The sequence below is a fragment of the Salvia hispanica genome, chromosome 1 (genome assembly GCF_029641045.1).
Source record: "Salvia hispanica isolate PSC_SH4W2 chromosome 1, Shi_PSC_v1, whole genome shotgun sequence".
NCBI lineage: Eukaryota > Viridiplantae > Streptophyta > Magnoliopsida > Lamiales > Lamiaceae > Salvia > Salvia hispanica.
In genome coordinates this window covers 27,371,704-27,395,697 of record NC_142692.1, presented here as the reverse complement: position 1 = coordinate 27,395,697, position 23,994 = coordinate 27,371,704, and the positions used below count along the sequence as shown (strand labels likewise).

Below are 23,994 nucleotides of genomic sequence, written 5' to 3'. Positions count from 1 at the left end.
ACAATTAACTTTTTTTTATCACTTTTACAAAGTGAACTCTACATTCTATTAACTCATTACACTTACATTCTACTATTATAAAATTAATATATACTCCTTCTGTTCCAGGATAGTTGGGGCATTTTTTTTTAGTTTGACATAAAATTTAAGAAATTGATTTGTTAAAGATTAAATTGAAGAAAGAAAATAAGAAAGAGAATAAAGTAAGAGAGATGGAGAATAAAGTATGAAAGGAAATCAAGGTCTTATCAAAAAATTGAATGACTTAACTACCTTGAGATAAACTAAAAAGGAATACGACTCAACTACATTGGGACGAAGGGTTGTATATAAAATAGGACATTCCACCAATTTTTTCGCTCATTTAAAAAAAAAATTAAATTCATGCTGAGTCAAATCGTGTCTTTAAATGGCAGACGAAGAGAGTATTATTGTTGCAACAATTCATAAAATATATCGAATCGAAATTTGTTGATTCTCGTAGCAATTTACCTTTTTCTTAATAGTACTCCATATATGTTAAAGAGAGATGGGATTGTGTAGTATCCAAGCTTTATATACTCCCTCCGTCCCATAAAAGTTGAGTCGTATTCATTTTTAGTCCGTCCCAACAAAGTTGAGTCATTTCTTTTTTTAACTAAAGACAAAACATCTAATCACTCTTACTTTATTCCATCATTTACTTTACTCTCTCTTATTTTTCCTACTTTTTTCATCTCTTCTATTTATTTAATATAAATTCTTAATCTCCGTGTCCAAAAGTTTTGTCTCAACTTTTATGGGACGGAGGGAGTATACGGTAGTATCAGTGTTTTAAAAACCGGACCGGACCGGCCGGTTCGACCGGTTCAGCCGCGAACCGGTGAGTGGTCCGGTCCGGTTCTCTCCATAAAACCGCTAGCATGTTGAGCCGCCGTGAACCGTCGAAACCGGCCGGTTGAACCGGTCTAACCGGGAACCGGAAACTGGTTTTCTTCATTGTTTAAAATTTTTGTAAAATAAGTGCTTTTGGTGGGGATCGAACTCATGTCCTCTTGGTCAAGAGACCAAGTCCATTACCACTCCACCACAAGCATTTCTTGTTAATGACATGAACATTAGTTATTATTATATTAAAACATTTTTTTTTATTTACTCAAACTAACCATTCAAGTTTAAATTTATATTATAGTGAGTAGGTATTAATATGATAATATATTTATCATCTAAAATTCACTCTTTTTTACTAAAATTAACTATTATTTGTATAATATAGATACTTATGTAAATATAAGTAGTTATACCTAAGGTTTATAATAAATTATTTACTATATAGTATATTTTCATCAAAACTAATTAAACATTCATATTTATTTATATATTTTGTCATATAATTTTTTTGAATTATTATGAATTATCTTTTTTTATATCTAAAATATTAAAAATTTTATCCATACTAACTTGTAATTTGTACATTTAATAATTATGGATAAAAAATTTAATAAATTTTATCATTCATTGAAATTGAATATATTTTATATATTATATATAATTTGTAACAGTAAAACGGTTCGACCAGTGATTGAACCGGTTGGACCGGTTGGACCGTGAACCAGTAGCCTCGCCGGTTCACTGGCCGATCCGGTTTTTAAAACATTGGGTAGTATACTACATAGATGATAAAGTGCAACATAATTGATGAGAGACTTTTTTGTTATCTAATAAGTTGGGAGTTTGAGTCGCCATACGAAGTTATTTATCCTCTTTAAAATGAAAAAAAATAAATTAAATTGCGTATGTAGTATTCAATGTCATTCCCTCGTACGGTCCATATTTTAATGCATATTGTTAAATGGAAAATTGCATACGATTAAACATACACGCGTATATAACCATATTATACTCAATATGCATACGAAATTATTTGCTACTACGCATTCTTCTTTAAAAAATTGTTGGGCGTAGAAGATGATAAATGGTGAAGCTATCCGATTATGGTCCATTCGTGTTGAAACTTTTCGAGATATAAATTATCAATCTTAACCGTGAACTTTTAGACTTCTTAGACCGTGTACAACATTTTTACAAAGATATTACTCCCTTCACTAAGTAATTTTTGTAGGACCCCCAACCTATTGGACATTTGGACCGGCCTTGAGCCCTTTTGGTAACCGACTGCTCGTTTCTTATTTATTCTGTTGAGGCCCAATAATATAAAATACTATTAACATACTTAGTCACTCACCTTGAAAAAGGATATGCGATGGGCCTAATGAAATCACGTTCTTTAATCAGATATATTACAACAAATTAATCCATTATAACTATAGATTACAACAATGTATCACATTTAAATTGTCCAAACAGAATAATAGTATAATTGTTAAGGACATTTAATTTCTTTCTCGGTACAAATGAACCTCGTTACAAATAAATACCTAATTCTAGAAACTAAGTCGACAAAAGTGGGGGGCTCTCTCAAGAAGCATATTTGCAAGATGCGTCACCTGAGAAAAACAAAGTAGTATGGATTAATATGGAGAAAATATAGTATATTAGGTTGTAGAATTAATGAAAGAGAGGAATAGTAGTAGTATAGTTTATTTACTGGGATCAGTAGAGATGATGACTGCACTGCCGGAGAAGTCACAGTTGAAATCATCGAGGCCTTTAGCATGATAGTAAGCATTCATGACGTAGGAGGCGTGGGCCTTGAGAGTGTCGGGTTTGAAGCACGCGCCACCGGGTTTAATTGGGGCACAGTCGATGCCTTGGCTGCAAACATAGTTAATGTTGCTCTCAAGTGCAGCATCGCTCGCATCCGACTTGGGCACACAGTACTTCTTTCCCACCGTCACTGCTGGACCTGCCGGAATATCCTGTATATAACAAAAGGAATTATATATACGTCGAAAAGAATCAACGAATACAGGTTCATTATCAACTTTGAATAATTTAGCAAAAGCAAGGGGAATATATAAAGGGGAAAAGACATAAAGGGCAATGTCACAAGATTCGGAAATTAAAAATTCACAAAATTTGGTAAACCACTTTTTTTGAAAAAAATATGCAAACAGCAAAATGTGTTAGTATAAAAAAAATTCAATGGGCACATGCAACTTTTGACTGCTTAACGTTCATAATTGATAAAGATGATTGCATTTGCCGCCCAGCCCACAAGGCCCACAACCACCGTCATGTCACATGTGGAAACATAATCATAGCAATTAAGTACTGATTATAAAATTTTGATTTCCATCCTTGTATTAGTAGTATAATTAATTGCTGTTATTTGTGAAACAATATATACGCTTACTGAAATTATTTTGCATATATTGTGCATAAATTTCAAAACAGAGTGAACATATAAAGCAAGGAACTTTACAGCTTACATTGTCAAGTTATTTCCATGTTTACAAATTTATTACTTACTCAGACCAAAATTGAGATGGACCGTTTTGACAGAATCAACCAGAGGCATACTAATTATGAATGATTAAAAGGTATTTAGAAATAGGCATTACCTTGATAGGCTGATTAGGTGCACCCCCGGCCCGCATGATCCCAACGTCGTAAACAGGGCTAAAATCGGGCCTGAAAAGCCCGAAATTCTTCTCGGCGAGCGAACCCGTTTTCTGATTCTCATTGAATAGCCCAAAAATGTAGGTCACGAACCTCTTCTTCGGCATGAGCGGCGTGCCCTTCCCAGCATCGAAATGTTTAACTAGACCGCCGTTGTAGTCGGCTGCGTTGGGCACCGAACACTTGGGCTGCTCGAAGACCTCCCCCAGCGAGGCCCACCCCGTCTCCCCGACCACAATCTCGACGTCAGCATACCTTGTTAAGAAATGCTAGTAAATGTAAAAAAGAGAAGTGAAATGAAATAGTAAGTGTTAGTAATAATAAAACCTGAGCTTCTTCATGGCCATGTAGACAGAGTCGAGGAGGAAATCAAAGAGGTTGCCATAGGTGCGGCGGGTGTACTTGTCGAAGAAGCCTTTATTGGGGCGGAAGAGGGCCATGTCGGCCTTGTCGGGCGAGTACATGAAGTAAGGGTAGGGGTTGACCATGAAGGGGGTCTTGGTCTGGCGGTGGAACTCGAGCATTGGGGCGAGGACGGCGACGTCCCAGCCGGGGCGGAAGCGGGCGAGGCTGGGGAGGTCGGAGGGCTCGAGGATGGCGAGGGAGTGGGCGGTGGTGACGGCGATGTCGGTGATGCCTTCCAGGATGAGGGCGTTGTGGAGGGAGGACATGGCGGAGACGAGGTTGTCGATGAGCTCCTGGGGGCCCCAGTGGAGGACCTCGTTGCCGACGAGGAGGTAGTTGATGCGGGTGTCGGGGTAGAAGGGCTTGATGTGGTCGGTGACCCAGCGGCGGGCGGATTTGGGGTCGGTCAGGGAGGGGATCTCGCCGTTGGGGACGGTGATGGCCACTAGGATGCCCGTGTTGCCGAAGGCGCGGAGGATGTCCGGGTTCGCGTCGAACATTTTTATGCGGTCGATGCTTGTTTTCTCCTTGATGAATTGGGCTACCTGCGCGGGTGGGGGGAGGTTGTCGCCCAGGGTGCCGTAGTTCACGCCGATTGAATGGACGCCGGTGGAGCCGGCGGAGAGGAGGAGGAGGAAGAGGGAAAACATGATGATGGCCATTGTTGAGTTTAGGAGGAATATTGTGTTGGCGGAAAGGATTATATAAGTGGGAGCTTTGCCTATAATTTTGGAAATTTATGAGGTGGTTATACCTGTCTCTCACAAAAATAGAAAAGTTAACATTTGGTTTGAATTGTTTGAAAATCTGAATTATGAAATTTAATGAAAATTCTGAAATTGCATAAAAGAATAAAAACGAATTGAAAATTTATTACCAAAAATTCGAAAATTTGAAAATCTATGTATCAAAATCCAAAAATATAATTACGGAATACCCTTAGAAATATTTAACACAAGTATTTTGAAATATCTGATCCCAACATTCAAATTTTTTGAAAAAATACAACGAATTTTACATTTTGATATGGTTCCGATAATAAAAAGCATAATAGTTTGGGTAATTATTAGGACAAAATGAGTCAAAACAATGGCGCACTTTATTTATGGACATTATAAACATTAAAGACTATTTTAGTCATAGAATCTCCTTTTGTCCATTGAATTATGGTCAGTTTATATAGTTTATCATTGTTCTAAAGTATTTATGACGTTTTAACAATACAGTATCCCTTGGTATCAATGATATGATCATATGAGAGCGATAAAGTCTAATACTTGCAGTAATCAACTGTCGTTCTAAATAGGAATGTTGGTAATTACAATTGCAAAATAAATTATTTTAGATAAAATTGTCATTTTAGTTACGCTATAACTAATTTTGAATTTTACTTTATATAAGAACATCCATGAAGGCCCAGACACAATAGGTGAGATAGGGGACTGACATCATGAGGTGGAGCAAAGGAGGGTGTCACGTCGAGCGTCCCCTCTCCTCATTCAATCTTGTGTCATCGTGCAGCCTACTTGTGGGCCTTGCAAGTGAGCCGCGTTGCATCTTTTATTTTAATTTATTTACTATATTTTATAAATAATTCAATTTTTGTTATTAAAAAAAAACTTTACCGAACTAATGTTTTTCTTGTTTAATTTTTCTAATACCCCAAGTTGTTTACACCCTCGACTTTCCTACCCAGTCGTTAGATGAAATCCAACTCTTCAACAACAAATCCAACGGTCTTGGATTGTACACGCCAAGAAAAAAATTAGATTTTTGAAATCTACATCGACATCTCCGGGGATTCGAATGTCGGAAATGATATACTATCTCCGTCCGAATCCTTCGGAGATGTCAGAAATGATATACTATCTCCGTCCACTGCACAAAAGGACGGAAATAGTGATGTGCGGGGAGTTGGAGCATGAATTGAGGCCATGATTGTGGATGCTCTAACAGTTCGCACAGAATCCATTGGCAGTTTCGCACATATAATACTATAATCAATATATTCATGTACAAAATAACATAAGCAATAGAACAAAAATCAGGAACGCCAGCACCATACAAGTTTTAAAGAATGATCAAAAATTTATGAGTAATGAAGCTAACAATCCAGAAATAACATGCAAAATTAGCTATAGATACATTTAAAACAGCAATCCTAGAATTAAAAAAATACACCAGCTGCATCAATTTCAATGTGGGAACAACATTACAAACAAGAGGAAGGAGGATGAAAATCTTCAAGTACAACAATGAGGCAAACCCCAGATGGATATAGCCATCAATCTACAACCACGCTTGAAAGAAACATTAGGCGGACGGATGTATTTTCAAGTAGCAGATCTAACCTCCACGGTGCCCTCTATCTGTACTATTCCACCACTTCCTCGTTGGGTCTCCGTGCACCGTCTGGATGTTGTCTGCTGCTCGCATGCTTTTTATGTTTCCTATTCTTTGCTTTCTTTGCCTTCAACCGACGTTTCTTCTCATTCGCATCAACCCATGCATAGTCCGATGGTATGTTGAAAGGATCAACTTCATCACGGAAGCTCCGGCCTTCACTGTCACTCGACTGGCCCCCACGGCTTCCCCTCATCCAGGAAATCCATGATGTTGAACCCTCAGATTCTTTAGACTTGGAATCTTGAAAATGAGCAGGGCTGGAGAGAGGGGTTGAGAACTCCTCTATTGGCTGAAGCTCCTCGAATTTCGTAAATGTCACCAGAACGCGTATTGTGGGGACAATTGGAATGGCAATCTGCGCAATTGGTTCATCAGCACCCAAACTATTTGAAAATAAAGATGACAAGTCCAAGCTAAATATATGATCACAACCATTGTGTCTCCCTGGCCCCTGCTTCTATTTAGATTATACTCAGACAACAACAGTTCATGTAAAATTTGATAAGAAGCGTAAATAACAGACTTATTCACAAATATGATTAAATTACAAGCTCCACGCACACGGCGTTTGCATATCATGGCATGGAATTCAATCAGTAATAGTGTGGCGAAAGGGCCACGTCTTCTAAATAATCTTCTTTAAAAGTTAAAAAATTTGATCTAGTAACTGAAATTCTTTACAGGACTTTCTATTTGGGGTTTTTTTTTCTTTTAAAGCTTTCTTTATGTCGTTACTGTGCCATAATTGTGCCACATTTTAATATAAGCATTAGTTGTTAGACACAATCAAGGAGGTCCAAGGGCCAGCCAACATATTGATTATATTCACATATTTCTATCCAAGCACTATATAAATTAAAAGACACAGCAAGTTGATACTAAGTAAATCATTGTAGAATAAATTGCAAATGCACCAATCAAGGAAGTGCAGACTTTCTTCAGTCCCTAAGTTTACTTATTCATTGACTACGAGGAGATTCAGGTATTCACAGTAGCATGTAGCAACACTCATAACATAATTACAAGGATTATTAAGGATTAACTCCAAATATGATCAGCAATGTTATGATAAGATATTTCAGTTTCATAAATGGAATCTCTATGGAAATGAGGCCTCCTTCTTGTTGGAAACAGAAGGCAGATAATATAGCACATTAAACAGTCACAAGCAGAAAACTAATGCATCAAAAAGTGCAAATGTATCTGTATTTAGTACCTTGACAGGAAAAGTTCCCGGAGGCAGCTTGGTAGTCAAAAGCTCGCGAAGTCTTCTGACAGCTTTGACCTTATTAGCCAATATGTCAAGCAAAGGCAAGAGTTCTTCAGTTCGCAAGGGAAAATCTGGTGTCAACCATAAAACAGGTCTCAGACCTTTCTTGTATTCACTTTCATTCTTTGATTCAACAGTCGTTCCTTTCTTCTTTTTCTTCTTGCTACTTTTATCTTTTGACTTCTTAAGGTCCCCCGTATCTTCCCTAGGAAATTCAGACGATGATCTGCGACTGTCATTGGCCTTCTGCTTGCTATCATCAGGTGCCAACTTTGAAAACTTTTTCAGATTTTTTGAGTCATCAGGATCATCTCCAATGTTCTTTGAGCTTTTTTTGTTCCAAGCAAACCAACCTTTCTTCTCTTTGGTGGTACCATTTGATTCACAACTATCAAGAGAACCAGCATCAAAGTTCTCATGGCAATCTTGGACTTCACTGCCTTCGTCCTCACCAAATCCATCCCCCATCCCGAGTGCAGAGTCTAACTGCTTTCTTTCCTCAGCAGTCAGTACATCATCAAACTCATCATTTTCAGCCCCATTTGCCAATTTATCATCCTCGTTAACTGCAAAAAGCTCCTCATCAGTCATAGCACCAGGAACTCTCCTAGACTTCACACTCACTTGTACATGAAGCATATCAAAAACCTTGGCTTTCCAAGAGCCAACCATCTCGGTCCTCTCTTGTCTTCTCCAATTCAAATGAGGGATAAGCTCAGCCTGAGTGACATCAATTCCAGGTCTGTACATATTAGTTTGAGACATCAGAGCCACTTCATGTGCAACCTCAGCTTCTGATGGTTGAACACCAGCTCCTTCCAGAGCATTTGTGATCTCTTTCTCCTTGTGAGACAGCACAATCAAAGATCCAGGAGGCAACGATATATTTCCATCTTCTGAGGTATGACCCTCTCCAAGGAAGAGAAAAGTCTGATCAGAGCGTTGGATACGAAATCCATCAAATCCTGCAAGGGTCATATCTGCTCGGAGGTTAGAGCCACGTTTCCATATACGGTAAGTGTCTGAAGGGGCAATTCTACCAATGAATGGTATCACCGAACTCTCAAAATGGAAGGTAATTTCCATATAGAAGTCACGGATCCGAGCTGCTGATGCCACGATCCTGGGAAGCCTGCGGCACCATTTAGCCCAGGCAAGAGGCTGGTAATGTCGGGCTATGATCATCGCAATGTTCTCCTCTCTCGTACAAACTGCCTCCTGGAGTGCACTCCACCCATTCTCATTTTGCAGACTCCAATCAGCACCTGCTGCCATTAACATCTCAGCTGACAATGCGTCATGCAGCCGCACCGCGAGGTGCAAAGGAGTTTCCCTTCCCGGAACATCTCTTCTGTCAATCACTGCAGACACAGCATCAGCATCCTTTTCAGCAGCCATGGACTCAGCCTCATTATTCACTTCCCCCGCCTTTGCCAAATTAGGAAGCCCTTCCACTATCCGTTTCAATGCTGCATAATCATGCCGAAGCACTGCCAAATGGGCAGGACTATGTGCATATTTTGACAAATCCTCCATTGTTCAGTCTTCCTAATATCTATCTTCGTTTTCCCCTTTCACTCAGTTAATTCAACTAATTTGAAACTCCGCCAAAACCTTATTCTATGAAGAATCTCAAAGCACGAGCTCTCCACCATAGTGCACAGAAAATGCAAAGAAACCATCACAGTTCCTAGCACCTAAAAGATCCCGACTATGAAGCTGAAGTTTCATCTACGCCAACGACAAATTCAATTCTGCTACACAAAATAAGTACTTGACAACCCCCAATAGCCCCCAAAGTGTTGATTCCAACTTCGCAACACCGGGAATACAAATTCTGAAAGCAAATTAACAAGACGCAACAAGACTAGCCCAACACACTCGATCTAGCTCCAATTTTAGCTCGAGAATTTAAGTAACGCTCAAAAAGAAGCACAAATCACACACTACAACATAAAACGAAAATTACCGAAGAAAAAACGAAGCTTCCGGGTGCTGAGGAGAGTCAAGAATTGAAATTGATGTGGATTCAGATCTCCTAACCGCGCTTTCTCTCTCAAAAAAATGCAGGATTTGTGTAAAGATTAAGAGAGAGAAAGGCGGGTATTGTGATGAGTGAAAAAAATTGGCCCTTGCTGGCTGTAGCTGTTTCTGGAGAGGGGTTTCATAACCACCCTCAGATTGGAATTGTATTACTGAACTGCCACTGGTTACTCTGTCGACGGTTCTGAAATGAAAGTGTTGGTTTGAGTACTAGTAATACTGTAATAGTACTACTATATTTGTTTGTTACTCGTAGACTAATTTTATTTTTGGTACGTACTGTTTTCAAAAATTGATAGCAATAAATTATTGAAATGGAAAAGAATAAGTAAAAAAAAATAATATAAATAAGAGTTTCTTCTACATTATTTTTTCTTAATTTATTCTTTATTCACTTTAATTATTTATTATCCAAATGAGTGCAGAAAATGAAATGACTCTATTACTGTGGAATGAATGAAGTACTACTTCCTCTGTCCCATAAAATTTGGTTAAATGTGGATGATATGAGTTTAATGCGTAATAAGTAAGAGTGAAAAAAAAAAGTAGTTGAAATGATATAGTGGATAGTGGGATTCATAAATGATAAAGTAAAGAAAAATAAGAAAATATTTTTGTAAATAAATATGAACTATTATTATGAAAGGAACGAAAAAGAAAATTCAACCTATTAAAATGTGTCACTGAAATTATATGTATATGGATTTAAATAGTGTAAAGTAAACTATGAATATTGGGATTTGACTGATATTTAATTCTGAAGGTATAAACTTTTTAAATATCTTGACTTATAATGGGTGAGGTTTGGTCTGAAAATACATCTAGCTCTAAAGGTTGTGTATTAATTTGGGTCAGATTTATACTGTACACAACCCTGTCCATAGGTATGTGTTCCCAATTTGGGTAAAAAATCTTGTGCACTCCGTTTTATAATTTAGTGTTTGAACATAGGGTAAAAATTAATATTTTTATTTGTTATAGTATGGGATTTATTTGTTTTTGGCAAGACAAATATGCCTTTATACATGTCAAATTTGGACGTTTGTGTCTTCAGTTGTGATTTGTAGCGGTAAATTACTCCACAAGCATTCTATAATTCCTATTAGAGTGTCCTCAACCATGAAATATCTGAGCCGAACATTCTATTAGGAGTATAAATATATTTCTAAATTCGAATTACTTTGGATTTTGAAATATCTAATCCGAACATTAGAATTTTTTTAAAAAAATAGAACGAATTTTACATTTTAATTCTAAAAAGATATGTTGGTAATTACAGTTTCAAAATAATTTAGTTTAGATAATATCATTATTTTAGTTATACAACGTAATCCAACTTTTCAATGACAAATCCGATGTTCTTGGATTTTACATGCTAAAAGAAAAGAAATAAATTTTTGAAGTGTACGTTGACACCTTCGAGGATTCGAATGTCGAAAATGACCAAAAAGCGAAGGCTTGTTGGAGAGAGTTGTTGAGTCATACAATATTTAGATTGTATTAATAAATTGAATATTTTAATTAAATCACATTTCTAATTTAATTAAAATATACTATAATTAACAAAAAAAATATAATAAATGAATAAGAAAAAGTTAAAGGTGAAACTCAACAATAGTGTAAGGACGGGATATTGAGCATCTTCAGCCATTTATACTAAACTCAAACCTATTTTAGTGTAAATGTTACATCAGATTTGATTTTACTCTAATCATTTACACTAAATTTAGATTTAAAAGAATATCATCTATATTATGCATTTTTACTCACAAAATATGAAAATATTTCTGGTTTTATTTTTGTGTAAACTTAAAAATAGATATTTCTTACTCAAATATAGAAAATATAAAATAAAATTGATTTTAGAGTACAATCGAATCTAATTGTCTATCACAATTTAGCTTTTAGTGTACCATTAAAAATGGCCTTAATTAAGAGATATGGTAAAAAATGTTACTGAGGTCAACCGAAAGCCTATTAGAATATGGTGGGTTATATATGGGCGTGGGTTGATTTTGTATCGTCAGCAAATCCAACGAGTTTATCGCGTAAGAAACCGTTTAGATTGAATTTTAATTACACGGTAGTAATTTCAAAGACACAAGTCGTCACAACATTGCTTTTTTGCCGAGGTCAATTTTTCAAAGCAAACTGAACACTATGATTTGAATTCAATCGCCCTTAATTAAAAAAAAAACGCATAAGCAGTAGAACAAAATCAGGAACGCCGGACCATACAAGTTTTAAAAAATGATCAAAAATTAATGCGTAATGAAGCTAACAATCCAGAAATAAGATGCAAAATTAGCTATACATACATTTAAAACAGCAATCCTAGGAAAAATAAAACACCAACTGTATCAATATCAATGTGGGAACAACAATACAAACATGAGGAAGAAGGATGAAAATCTTCAAGTACAACAATGAGGCAAACCCCAAATGGATATAGCCATCAATCTACAACCACGCTTGAAAAAAACATTAGGCGGATGGATGTGTTTTCAAGTAGCAAGATCTGACCTTCCACGACGCCCTCTATCTGTTGCTAATCCACCACTTCCGTGTTGGGTCTCCGTGCACCGTCTGGATGTTGTCTGCTGCTAGCATGCTTTTTATGTTTCCTATTCTTTGCTTTCTTTGCCTTCAACCGACGTTTCTTCTCATTCGCATCAACCCATGCATAGTCCGATGGTAGGTTGAAAGGATCAACTTCATCACGGAAGCTCCGGCCTTCACTGTCACTCGACTGCCCCCCACGGCTTCCCCTCATCCAGGACATCCATGATGTTGAACCTTCAGATTCTTTAGACTTGGAATCTTGAAAATGAGCAGGGCTGGAGAGAGGGGTTGAGAACTCCTCTATTGGCTGAAGCTCCTCGAATTTCGTAAATGTCACCAGCACGCGTATTGTGGGGACAATTGGAATGGCAATCTGCGCAATTTGTTCACTCAGCGCCCAAACCATTTCAAAATAAAGATGACAAGTCCAAGCTAATATATGATCACAACCTTTGTGTCTCCCTGCTTCTATTTAGATTATACTCAGACAACAACACTTCATGCAAAATTCGAAGTAATAAGCGTAAATGACAGACTTATACAAAAATATGATTCAATTACAAGCTCCAAGCACATGGCATTTGCACATCATGGCAGTGGTATTCAATCATCATATAGTGAGGGGAAAGGGCCACATCTTCTAAATAATCTTAAAAAGTAGTACTAATAAATTTGATCTGGTCATTGAAAATTCTTTACAAGACTTTCGATTTGGATATTTTTTATTTTAAAGCTTTCGTTATGCTGTTACTGTAAGCATTAGTTGTTAGCCACAATCCAGAATAAACAAAATTAAGGACATCCAAGAGACAGCCAACATATTGAGCATATTCACATCATTTCTATCCAAGCACTATCAAAATTAAAAGATTCAACAAGTTGATACTAAGTAAATCTTGGTAGAACAAGTTACAAATGAATCAATTATGCAGTGTAGACTTTCTTCAGTCCCTAAGTTTACTTATTCATTGACTGCTGCTAAATGCAAATAGTGGAGATTCAGGTATTCACAGTAGCATTTAGCAACACTCATAACATAATTATAAGGATTATTAACGATCAACTCCAAATATTTCAGATTAATAAGTGGAATCTCTATGGAAATGAGGCCCCCTTCTTGTTGGAAACAGAAGGCATATAATATAACACATTAAACAGCCACAAGAAGAAAACCAAAGGATCAAAAATTGCATATGTATCTGTATTTAGTACCTTGACAGGAAAAGTTCCCGGAGGCAGCTTGGTAGTCAAAAGCTCGCGAAGTCTTCTGACAGCTTTGACCTTATTAGCCAATATGTCAAGCAAAGGCAAGAGTTCTTCAGTTCGCAAGGGAAAATCTGGTGTCAACCATAAAACAGGTCTCAGACCTTTCTTGTATTCACTTTCATTCTTCGATTCAACAGTCGTTCCTTTCTTCTTTTTCTTCTTGCTAATTTTATCTTTTGACTTCTTAAGGTCCCCCGTATCTTCCCTAGGAAATTCAGACGATGATCTGCGACTGTCATTGGCCTTCTGCTTGCTATCATCAAGTGCCAACTTTGAAAACTTTTTCAGATTTTTTGAGTCATCAGGATCATCTCCAATGTTCTTTGAGCTTTTTTTGTTCCAAGCAAACCAACCTTTCTTCTCTTTGGTGGTACCATTTGATTCACAACTATCAAGAGAACCAGCATCAAAGTTCTCATGGCAATCTTGGACTTCACTGCCTTCGTCCTCACCAAATCCATCCCCCATCCCGAGTGCAGAGTCTAACTGCTTTCTTTCCTCAGCAGTCAGTACATCATCAAACTCATCATTTTCAGCCCCATTTGCCAATTTATCATCCTCGTTAACTGCAAAAAGCTCCTCATCAGTCATAGCACCAGGAACTCTCCTAGACTTCACACTCACTTGTACATGAAGCATATCAAAAACCTTGGCTTTCCAAGAGCCAACCATCTCGGTCCTCTCTTGTCTTCTCCAATTCAAATGAGGGATAAGCTCAGCCTGAGTGACATCAATTCCAGGTCTGTACATATTAGTTTGAGACATCAGAGCCACTTCATGTGCAACCTCAGCTTCTGATGGTTGAACACCAGCTCCTTCCAGAGCATTTGTGATCTCTTTCTCCTTGTGAGACAGCACAATCAAAGATCCAGGAGGCAACGATATATTTCCATCTTCTGAGGTATGACCCTCTCCAAGGAAGAGAAAAGTCTGATCAGAGCGTTGGATACGAAATCCATCAAATCCTGCAAGGGTCATATCTGCTCGGAGGTTAGAGCCACGTTTCCATATACGGTAAGTGTCTGAAGGGGCAATTCTACCAATGAATGGTATCACCGAACTCTCAAAATGGAAGGTAATTTCCATATAGAAGTCACGGATCCGAGCTGCTGATGCCACGATCCTGGGAAGCCTGCGGCACCATTTAGCCCAGGCAAGAGGCTGGTAATGTCGGGCTATGATCATCGCAATGTTCTCCTCTCTCGTACAAACTGCCTCCTGGAGTGCACTCCACCCATTCTCATTCTGTAGACTCCAATCAGCACCTGCTGCCATTAACATCTCAGCTGACAATGCGTCATGCAGCCGCACCGCGAGGTGCAAAGGAGTTTCCCTGCCCGGAACATCTCTTCTGTCAATCACTGCAGACACAGCATCAGCATCCTTTTCAGCAGCCATGGACTCAGCCTCATTATTCACTTCCCCCGCCTTTGCCAAATTAGGAAGCCCTTCCACTATCCGTTTCAATGCTGCATAATCATGCCGAAGCACTGCCAAATGGGCAGGACTATGTGCATATTTTGACAAATCCTCCATTGTTCAGTCTTCCTAATATCTATCTTCGTTTTTCCCTTTCACTCAGTCAATTCAACTAATATGAAACTCCGCCAAAACCTTATTCTATGAAGAATCTCAAAGCACGAGCTCTCCACCATAGTGCACAGAAAATGCAAAGAAACCATCACAGTTCCCAGCACCTACAAGATCCCGACTATGAAGCTGAAGTTTCATCTACGTCAATGACAAATTCAATTCTTCTACACGAAATAAGAACTTGCCAACACCCAATATCCCCCAAATTCTTGATTCCAACTTCGCAACACCAGGAATACAAATTCTGAAACAAATAAACAAGACGCAGCAAGACTAGCCCAGCACACTCGATCTAGCTCCAATTTTAGCTCGAGAATTTAAGTAACGCTCAAAGAGAAGCACAAATCACACACTACAACATAAAACGAAAATTACCGAAGAAACGGAAACGAAGCTTCCGGGTGCTGAGGAGAGTCAAGAATTGAAATTGATGTGGATTCAGATCTCTTAACCGCGCTTTCTCTCTCAAAAAATGCAGGATTCCTGTAAAGATTAGGAGAGAGAAAGGCGGGTATTGTGATGAATGAAAAAAATTGGCTCTTGCTGCTGCCTGCTCAATGCTCATACTGTTAGCTGTTTCTGGAGAGAGGTTTCATAAACACCCTCAGATTGGAACAGTATTACTAAACTGCCACTGGCGTGATATTAATATCGACACTTCTAAAATGTTGATGGACTTGGCTGTTTGTTTATTAGCAGTACTATTATAATTACAATTATAACATAATTGTCAGATATGTCTCTGTAATTATAGTACAGTACATGAATTTAAATAGTGTATAGTAAACCATGTGAACTATGAATAATAGGAGTTGAATAAAATTTAGTTCCGTAGGAATAACCTTTATACCATTTGGATATTTTGTTAGAAAGTAAAATTATCGGACTTATAAAGGGTGATGGTCTAATAATACATCTAGCTCTAAAGGTTGTACTCCCTCCGTAAATTTAAGCATAAGTAATTAATGTAATAAAATTAACATTTAAAGTATAATAAGAGAACACTTAACTAACTCTAATATCTTAATTAAATATCCAAATTTTATTTAAAATAAAAATAATGTAAATAGTTTGGAAAGGTCCGAAAATGAGAAGTGCAACTAGCATGAGACGGAGTGAGTATTAATTTGGGCCACAGATTTATGTTGTGCACAAGTATGTGTTCCAATTCGGGTAAAAAAATCTTGTTCACTCCGTTTTGTAATTTAGTGTTTGAACGTTGGGTAAAAATGAATATTTCGATTTGTGATAGTATGGGATTTATTTGTTTTTGGCAAGACAAATATGCCTTTATACATGTCAAATTTGGACGTTTGTGTTTTCAGTTGTGATTTGTACCGGTAAATTAGTCACGAGCATTTTATTAGAGTGTCCTCAACCATTTTGACGTATTATACTGTATTGCTTTTTGTTATCCATCTTCCTTAAATTCATAATATCATTGTAAGAAGTACAAAAAGATTAAGAAAGAGGACAAAGAAGAAAATGACTGCATAGAAAAAGACATTTTGAATCACAGATTCACAAGTAGTAGTACATTTTCAATTCTTTTCTTATCGTTTATTTTGAGTTTACGTATGTATTTTCACTCGGCCAAATGGATATCATTAATAATTGCATGTGTTTTACAAACAAATGAAAATAAATCACATTCTGCCTTTTTTTTCATCCATGTGTGATGTAGAGAAATATTGTACCCTTGCTACAGGCCCATGTTACAGCAGCCAGAAATAAGTACTCCATATTTAACTCTTTTTAAATGAATATTTCCTCAGAATGCTCTAGAATCTAGATCATCATTGAGGCCTAACAATTGAGTGATGTGTTTAATTTGGAAATAAAGGACGAAACTAATATACACAATATAAATGATATTAATTGGGGGTGGGTGTGTAAGTCAGTGTTGATAATGAGGATTTGGGACATTTTTCTTATTTAGATTTTTTCAAGGTTATCATGCAACTCTTTTACCTGAGCGGATCACCTACTCCAAAATGGTGCACCATCACCCTCACTTATTAAAATTGCTCACATTTAGAAGACTATTTTATTTTGTTAGCATTTTGGAGTAGCTGATCCAATCACATCACAACAGAAAAAAAACGATAGGACATTGTACTTGTAAATAATATCCAATTTCTTATTACATCAAGGCACAGAGCATGCAATATGTCTGGGAAAAAAAATCCAAAGAAAATGGCAGATGTACTATAGAGTGAATGTTAATGTAAGAAGAATATAGCAACTTTGAAATGAGAGAGCTGTGCTCCAAAATGATTAATAAGAAAACAAGCTTTCGAGATAAATTTTTTTGTGAGCTGTGGTGTTATCTAATGTGAATGGACTAGCAATCAGCTTCGCCCAATAATTATATATGTACAGAAATAACTTGCAACACTAAAACTTTCTGGCAAATAACTCGCAGGTAAGTATGTTGTCCATGCTCGTTGCTGAAGCTCCAGCTCCCAGGATTGGAACTAGGGTAAAGAATGGTTCTGTATCCTTATCGATTCTCTTGCTCATCTCCGCAAATTCAGCAAATGTGTTGGTAAAGATCGTTGACAACACTCCATGGCTCGTTTCAGGACTTGTTGAGAAATAGATCCTCAAATTCTGAAACCACAGACGTTGATGAGAAATGTGTAAGAGAATTTTGCTAAGATGCATATACAGGAATCAAAACCGACTGATAGACTAAGATGCATATAAAAGAATACAAGATAAATAGTAAGTATATACTCAAATTTGAATATGATTAGTGATTACTCACTGAAGTTCGTTAAATTAAGTTCGATATCGAATTACAAAAAAATACTAAATGACTTCTTAGGATGATTTTCAATCTGTATTTTGAGTTGTTACTCATTCATTTCATTCTGATAAAAAAATTTATGAGCCAATTCAAATCATTAGCATTTTCAAACTATGAGCAATAGTTTATGCAAGTCTTTTTTCACGTAACTCAATCCATCTCCACAAACAATCAATTCATATTCAAAATACGATATCTAGCAACCATTTATCGGGGTTGATATTGACAACTTAAAGGTGACCGGAGACTAACCATCACAAATGTTGATAAAAAATGCATCTAAACAATTAAGCGTAGTCCACCGCCCAAGAATCAACTCAATAAAACAAGTTAATGACTGAATATGAAGTAGAAACTGTAATATGAGAAGTATGGAATACAAGGAAATCAAGTAAAAGAGAAACAGGTGAACGCATCATAAGATAAGATTCAGTGTAACGTAAGAGATAACTAACCAATATATCTTCCCAGGAGAGATCATTCTCAAGAAGAACTTCATCGAGCAGATAAATGCAGAACTCAGCTGCCCTTGCGAGCTTTTGAATATTCGCTTTACATTCTGATTCATTGTAACAGATCTTTGCCACTATCTCTTGCGTGATAGATATCACAGCTGCACATATTCTACCACCAACAATACATTTCTGAAGACATCCATTATGCCAACTTTCATGCTCAAACCCCCAATAAGCCTGTTTCGCACATAAATCTTGTTTGGTGACACGAGTTGGGATCTCCATATCCTCCCCATTGTAAAGAAGGGGTTTCACTTCCACCAGAGCTCTGAAACAAAAAAAAATAAAGCTATCAGGCCCATAAATTGAGTTATATACTAGATGATTCTTTTGGATCATGTTGCTTGTGTGTCATCTACAGAATGAGTTATGCTAATTGCTGCATGAGATATTGAGAAGTAATGATAAAAACTACAAAGCATTTAACTATGTCAGTCACCTCTTTGGCAAATCGGGAACAAGAATGTACAACATAACAGGATCACTCAGTCCAGGGGTATTCGACTTGCTTCCATTGTTCAACCGCAACTTCATTTGTGCAAGACAAACATCCATCTGATTATTAACAGAAACTCGGTCTGACGAACTCAAAGATGCTGAACAATAAATAACCAAGCAAATAGCATTCGTAGATATTGAACAATTGAAACATTTTGCAACAGCTTCACTGTTATCCAGCGCTTGTTGGAACTCCAATGTGGGACCTCCAACAGAGAGTAACATTGTCGGTGGGTCAAGCCCCAACTGGCCAGCCATTTGCAGAACATCCTTATGCAAGGTTGCCTGAAAAATATGTAAGTAAATGAGTAATAAGATGAAAGTCGCGACATGTGTTTCCCCTTCAAAAGTTGAAAACCATGAAATTATACTACAATGAACAATTAAAGATCCTAGCTTCTAAGACTTTAGCTCATATGGCACTAAACATTTAAAAATACAAAGCTGATATGTTTTTCTGGCTAAATAAATGTGGTCATTAGCTCATGAAACTTCACAACCCAACATTAGTTCTTGTATAGCATCATGACTAAATTTATGAAGAATATGGACAAATTAAGTCATTTTAATTAAAAAATAGTGAACAGAAACAACATGATTTTTCATGAGTATCAATGAGAATTCATTGCAGAAATGTCTTAAGATGGAAACCCATAAAGCTACAACTAATTTATCTATGAGCACCATCTTCATGCCAAGCTGATGCACTCCAATTGCAATGCTCATCTAATATAAGCTAACATTATTTATTCAACTATTGATACAATAATACATATTTTACACGCGTATGCAGAATAACATACATGTCTGAGTACTCTGCTCATTTTAATAGAAAGTGAACTAAGAAATACAACAATAAGGAACTCCATATGGTTGTTGATGGAGAAAGATGAAAATCATTGTTATGCTAAGAAATCTCTTCTCCAATAATAAATGTCATTCTATCACAAGAATATGGAAAACCCAAATTCATCTTCATAGCTGTACATTGCTCTGGTAATAAAGAATATAGTTCAATGCAGCACATATACAAAAATCAGAAATGGAGAGTGAGCTAAAATGCTATAGAGGAGACAAAAAACCATTACTATAATTTGTTCATAATTATAATTAAGTTACGTATATCCCATAGTTGCATAGAGACACTGAATACTGTAATTTAAACTTTGGTTAGGGAAAGGTGATGGTTGTCAAATAAAAATATATACCATCTCCTATACAAGTAAAATATTATCAATATACAATACAATAAAACTAACTTTGAATTGTCCAACAGAACTTCATACCGTCTGATCTGATAAAAGAAAAATAATTAACTAAAACATAATTTACTCACGATAAGTATCTAACCTGGCTGTACGGACCGATACAACTCGGAGCCCACTCTGAAATACTTTGAACATGCAAAACATTTTTAGTATTATCATCTGAAACTAAGACTTCAACATAAGCTCTCCCAAGACCAGCTTGCAAAAGAGGAAGTTCTATAGTTGACCGTGATGGCACACCAAAACGACACTTCTCTTGAGTAATGAATTTCACATATTCATCATTTGCTAGTGCAAACTCGTTCATATCAGCTATATATAGATGTATATAAAGAACGTTCTCCCAACATAAATTGTTTTCACTAAGCAACAATTGTATTTTTGTTAAAACCACCCGCAGATCCTCTCGCAAATCTGTAAAATCAAATATGGTTAAGAGTACATAAACCATGAATTCATGAGGGAAGCAGAGATATATTTAGCCAAAACTATTGTCCATCAGAATTCATCTTCTTACCTACTGAGGTTTTGGAGGCATCTTGCAGCCAGCAAGTAATGGAAAAAGTATTTTTCTTCTTGGATTTTGAGATATGGATTTCTTGTTTTGTTTCCACTCCTATGTTGGACATCATAACATTTTTTGGAGATGCAGCTTCCAAGATATCCTGGAAATCTCCCACCACTTCATGCACTAAGTTGGACTCCCCTACAGGTACCTCATTGATTTTGTCGTTATCAGTTTCAGACAAGGGAACCAACTTCTTCTCCAAGTGATATTCTAGGGGATGTAGAACACCTACAGGAGCTATTTGATCTGATGAATGTAGTATGACTTCATATTTATCGAGCACTATTCGAGCATTCTGGCAAGACATACACATGTCAGTATTCCAAGGAGAAGGGAAAAGGGTTAAGAACATGTCATACATCCATCAGAAAAGCACAATTTAAAAGTTAATGAGATGCAAAAGTTACATAAAAATTCAAAAGTTAATGAGAGATGCAAGCTCACTTTGAAGAGCGGACAGTCCAGAGTTAATGTTTCATATTCTCCTCCTTCACCACATACATTTATCCCATACAACCTGCCAATAAATTAGCAAACCAGAAATGCTGTGGAGTCAAATACCACAGAAAACTAGATATAAGTTGGCTAACATACTCTTTTAGCTTGTGAAGATGGGCCTGTAATTGTGATAATTCCTTCCCCAAGTGCTTTGAAGGAACCAACCCTATTGCCGCTACCTAATAGAACCGGTGATAGAAGTAAAACATAGGAGTTAAATACTACAAATAGCGAGATGAAGTTGAAACATATAAGTTAGTCAAACTGATGATCATAGATAATTTTCTGCAAAATTATTGCCAAAAAAATAGGAAATTTTAAGTTACAGACCCTTGATGTCCTAGATGTTAACCAAACTTGAATACATAGTAATTTGATCCAGAAGACTGTACATAAGATGTGCATACACATACTATACCTTTACTGTGATGGCAATAATTGCACTACTTATCTGAAAAAAAGAAGAAAAATTAAGTTAATGCGAATAAAAATAACATCTTCTCCTGGGTACAGAAAGAGAGAGACAGAGAAGTATCATTGACAATGCAATGTTGATTATAGAACTGATGAAATGAGTTCTACCATGTCTTGGAGGAGCAATGATTGATCTTGCTTCCATAAATATGCCAAAGAAACCAGCCCCAGCCTAGAGCATACACTTTCCACACGCAACCTTTGATAGTCAGAAGCAATTGCACCAGATGAGACTGCTGAAACAGAGGGTATATTACGCTTAACTTCCTTTAAGAGGATCAACATATCTTCAACTTCATCCCCAGGAGTCATATTGTAGCTAAGGCCATGATGCCTGTGGAGCGCAACAAACCGAATTATCAAACAAAGAGGTAGGAAACTAGCAAACTTACACTTGATATGTCTCTTATAGATAACGATGTTATGGTAAATGGTAATTAACAGAATTTTAACATGAAAATAAGTAATGAAGAATCTAAGATGATAACCTACAAATATATTATTTGTATTCTTTGAAGGGAAGGCAATCTAGTCTCTAACGTATTTTACTTTTTTTACTTTAGTACACTTGCAATAGACGTGTTATAGTTCCCACCACCTGAAGGTGGTTTTAAATTTAAATTAGCACAACATGGTATCAGTATCACTGATTTGCCAGGAATTAGGCTGTTAATTAGTGATGCCTCACTCATATGTCAGATTTCACTGACCTAAAACAAGGACAGGCAGATATAACTTATACAATGTGACAGCTGAGGTTATCAATCAGCCCCTTATAAATCTTAAATTGTGAGGGGAGGAGAATACACCGTAGTCAAAAGTGTCCAAAAAGTTTATTACTGATACTGGCATGAAGAAGGAAACGAGAAGCATGATAGCAAATAAAAATTGGCAACCAAGATCATCAGAAAATCTAATAAATATACACATGAAGAAAAAGGTTGTCTTGATGTGCAAGTAGACACCAAGTGTCCTAACTGAAAGGACCTACCTAGTAGTTCCTCGAATCCGTCTCCTAAACAGTGGAATCCCCATGCATTCTGCGTAGCTTACAACTATTTGGTGCCCCACCTGCAAAAGTAATATACACACTTTGTGAAATCACAAATATAATTAGTCAACACCAATATTTCAGTAGAAGCCAATGATTCGCATCTAGTAGTCTGATCACCAGAGGCGTGTAAAGCAAACAGAATTCGGTGATTAATTTCACATAACAAACTTGTAAATAAGAGGACTTCCGAATCGAAACGAAAATTGACGAAGAATAAACCGATTTTAAGGTAGAAGGGTTACCGTTTGATACATGTAACTATCGAGCTCATCCTGAGCTTCATCAATTGGCATCAAATTCGCCAGCGCCACAATCTGAAGTTGCGAAATTTATTTAGAGAAAACTAAAATAGCAGAAGAGACAGAGACAGAGAGGAGATGAGAAGGAAACCTGGTGGCCGTACTGCTGGCATTTCATCATTGCATAGCAGCTGTCCTTACCGCCACTGACTAGCGCAACCACCTTCATCATCGGCGCCGGCGTGGTTTCGCCGGTTGAATTGACTAGGGTTTTACAATGTTAGAGTCCACCTACAGTTTCAGCGGAGTAAACCAATTGCATTACAGACAAAGGTTCCGAGCCACGTCATATATCCTTCTTTATTTGAAAACTGGAAGAATGGTGTTTGCCGTCTATTTAGCTTTATTAGTCTGAGTGAACTGCAAAAATGAGTCGTTGGATTATGCATTTATCTCGCCAATAAACCCTAGACTTTAAAAATATCCTCAGACAATCTTGGACTAAGCAATTATCTTAAAAATGATCATTTTTCACTGTTTCGCGACGAAAATACCCTTTTGGGGGTTTTTAGGGGTTTGGGCAATTTAGTCTTTTTACATTTTAAATCTGATATTATTTCAGTGATGTACTAAATCTGATATTATTTCAAAATTATCATTCTTCTTCCCTTTTGTCATCCTTCACTTTGTTTCTTTATTTCAATATTAGATTTAATTTTATAAAATTAAATTTTAAATTTTAATTTTTAAATATCAATAAATTTTTTGAATTATTAAAATACTATTAAATAAAAAATTAATAGTTTTAATTAATATTTGATAGTGTCTAATATTTAATTAATAAGGTACGACGACATCTTAGTTTTAATCATAAATAGATCATATAACACGATTTATTGCGAAATAAATATGCATCTAATGTAAGACTAATATAATTTTCGTTTATTAATTTGAAAACAATC

The 23,994-nt window shown here is 36.6% G+C and overlaps 4 protein-coding genes across 5 annotated transcripts; all 4 read right to left on the bottom strand.

The window, feature by feature from the left end:
• Positions 1–2,243: 2,243 nt before the first annotated feature.
• Positions 2,244–4,665, bottom strand: LOC125217566 (glucan endo-1,3-beta-glucosidase-like). The gene is made up of 4 exons (XM_048119083.2): positions 3,889–4,665; positions 3,504–3,816; positions 2,588–2,858; positions 2,244–2,486 (listed from the first exon to the last, which is right to left on the bottom strand). The coding sequence occupies exons 1-4, from the start codon at positions 4,626–4,628 to the stop codon at positions 2,458–2,460; spliced, it is 1,353 nt and encodes a 450-aa protein (XP_047975040.1). The 5' UTR covers positions 4,629–4,665; the 3' UTR covers positions 2,244–2,457.
• A 1,420-nt stretch (positions 4,666–6,085) lies between these two features.
• Positions 6,086–9,791, bottom strand: LOC125217565 (uncharacterized). Its single transcript, XM_089062678.1, has 2 exons — positions 7,589–9,791; positions 6,086–6,727 (listed from the first exon to the last, which is right to left on the bottom strand). Exons 1-2 carry the CDS (start codon positions 9,176–9,178, stop codon positions 6,341–6,343), a joined length of 1,977 nt encoding a protein of 658 aa, XP_088918804.1. The 5' UTR covers positions 9,179–9,791; the 3' UTR covers positions 6,086–6,340.
• A 2,186-nt stretch (positions 9,792–11,977) lies between these two features.
• On the bottom strand, positions 11,978–15,657 carry LOC148933531 (uncharacterized). 2 transcript variants are annotated; one of them, XM_089062576.1, is made up of 2 exons: positions 13,460–15,655; positions 11,978–12,620 (listed from the first exon to the last, which is right to left on the bottom strand). In XM_089062576.1, the coding sequence occupies exons 1-2, from the start codon at positions 15,047–15,049 to the stop codon at positions 12,234–12,236; spliced, it is 1,977 nt and encodes a 658-aa protein (XP_088918702.1). In that variant the 5' UTR covers positions 15,050–15,655; the 3' UTR covers positions 11,978–12,233. The 2 variants fall into 2 exon arrangements, with proteins under 2 accessions (XP_088918702.1, XP_088918703.1); XM_089062577.1 differs by having other exon boundaries at positions 12,587–12,715; positions 13,460–15,657.
• A 1,695-nt stretch (positions 15,658–17,352) lies between these two features.
• Positions 17,353–23,403, bottom strand: LOC125220960 (endoribonuclease). Its single transcript, XM_089062575.1, has 12 exons — positions 23,184–23,403; positions 23,036–23,107; positions 22,731–22,810; positions 21,848–22,073; positions 21,684–21,716; positions 21,362–21,444; positions 21,212–21,284; positions 20,717–21,062; positions 20,282–20,613; positions 18,873–19,216; positions 18,374–18,701; positions 17,353–17,719 (listed from the first exon to the last, which is right to left on the bottom strand). Exons 1-12 carry the CDS (start codon positions 23,262–23,264, stop codon positions 17,504–17,506), a joined length of 2,214 nt encoding a protein of 737 aa, XP_088918701.1. The 5' UTR covers positions 23,265–23,403; the 3' UTR covers positions 17,353–17,503.
• Between the last annotated feature and the right edge of the window lie 591 nt (positions 23,404–23,994).

What these genes read in the sequence shown, in the direction of transcription:
- LOC125217566 (XM_048119083.2), bottom strand. Translation starts at nt 4,628, where the DNA reads ATGGCCATCATCATGTTTTCCCTCTTCCTCCTCCTCCTCTCCGCCGGC. An exon ending in ATGGCCATGAAGAAGCTCAG is followed by an intron (nt 3,817 to 3,888) that starts GTTTTATTATTA and finishes TTTCTTAACAAG; the next exon opens with GTATGCTGACGTCGAGATTG. An exon ending in CATCATCTCTACTGATCCCA is followed by an intron (nt 2,487 to 2,587) that starts GTAAATAAACTA and finishes TGTTTTTCTCAG; the next exon opens with GTGACGCATCTTGCAAATAT.
- LOC125217565 (XM_089062678.1), bottom strand. Translation starts at nt 9,178, where the DNA reads ATGGAGGATTTGTCAAAATATGCACATAGTCCTGCCCATTTGGCAGTG. An exon ending in CGGGAACTTTTCCTGTCAAG is followed by an intron (nt 6,728 to 7,588) that starts GTACTAAATACA and finishes CCAATTGCGCAG; the next exon opens with ATTGCCATTCCAATTGTCCC.
- LOC148933531 (XM_089062576.1), bottom strand. Translation starts at nt 15,049, where the DNA reads ATGGAGGATTTGTCAAAATATGCACATAGTCCTGCCCATTTGGCAGTG. An exon ending in CGGGAACTTTTCCTGTCAAG is followed by an intron (nt 12,621 to 13,459) that starts GTACTAAATACA and finishes CAAATTGCGCAG; the next exon opens with ATTGCCATTCCAATTGTCCC.
- LOC125220960 (XM_089062575.1), bottom strand. Translation starts at nt 23,264, where the DNA reads ATGATGAAGGTGGTTGCGCTAGTCAGTGGCGGTAAGGACAGCTGCTAT. An exon ending in TTATTGCCATCACAGTAAAG is followed by an intron (nt 21,445 to 21,683) that starts GTATAGTATGTG and finishes CGGTTCTATTAG; the next exon opens with GTAGCGGCAATAGGGTTGGT. An exon ending in GTTCCCGATTTGCCAAAGAG is followed by an intron (nt 18,702 to 18,872) that starts GTGACTGACATA and finishes TTTTTGTTTCAG; the next exon opens with AGCTCTGGTGGAAGTGAAAC.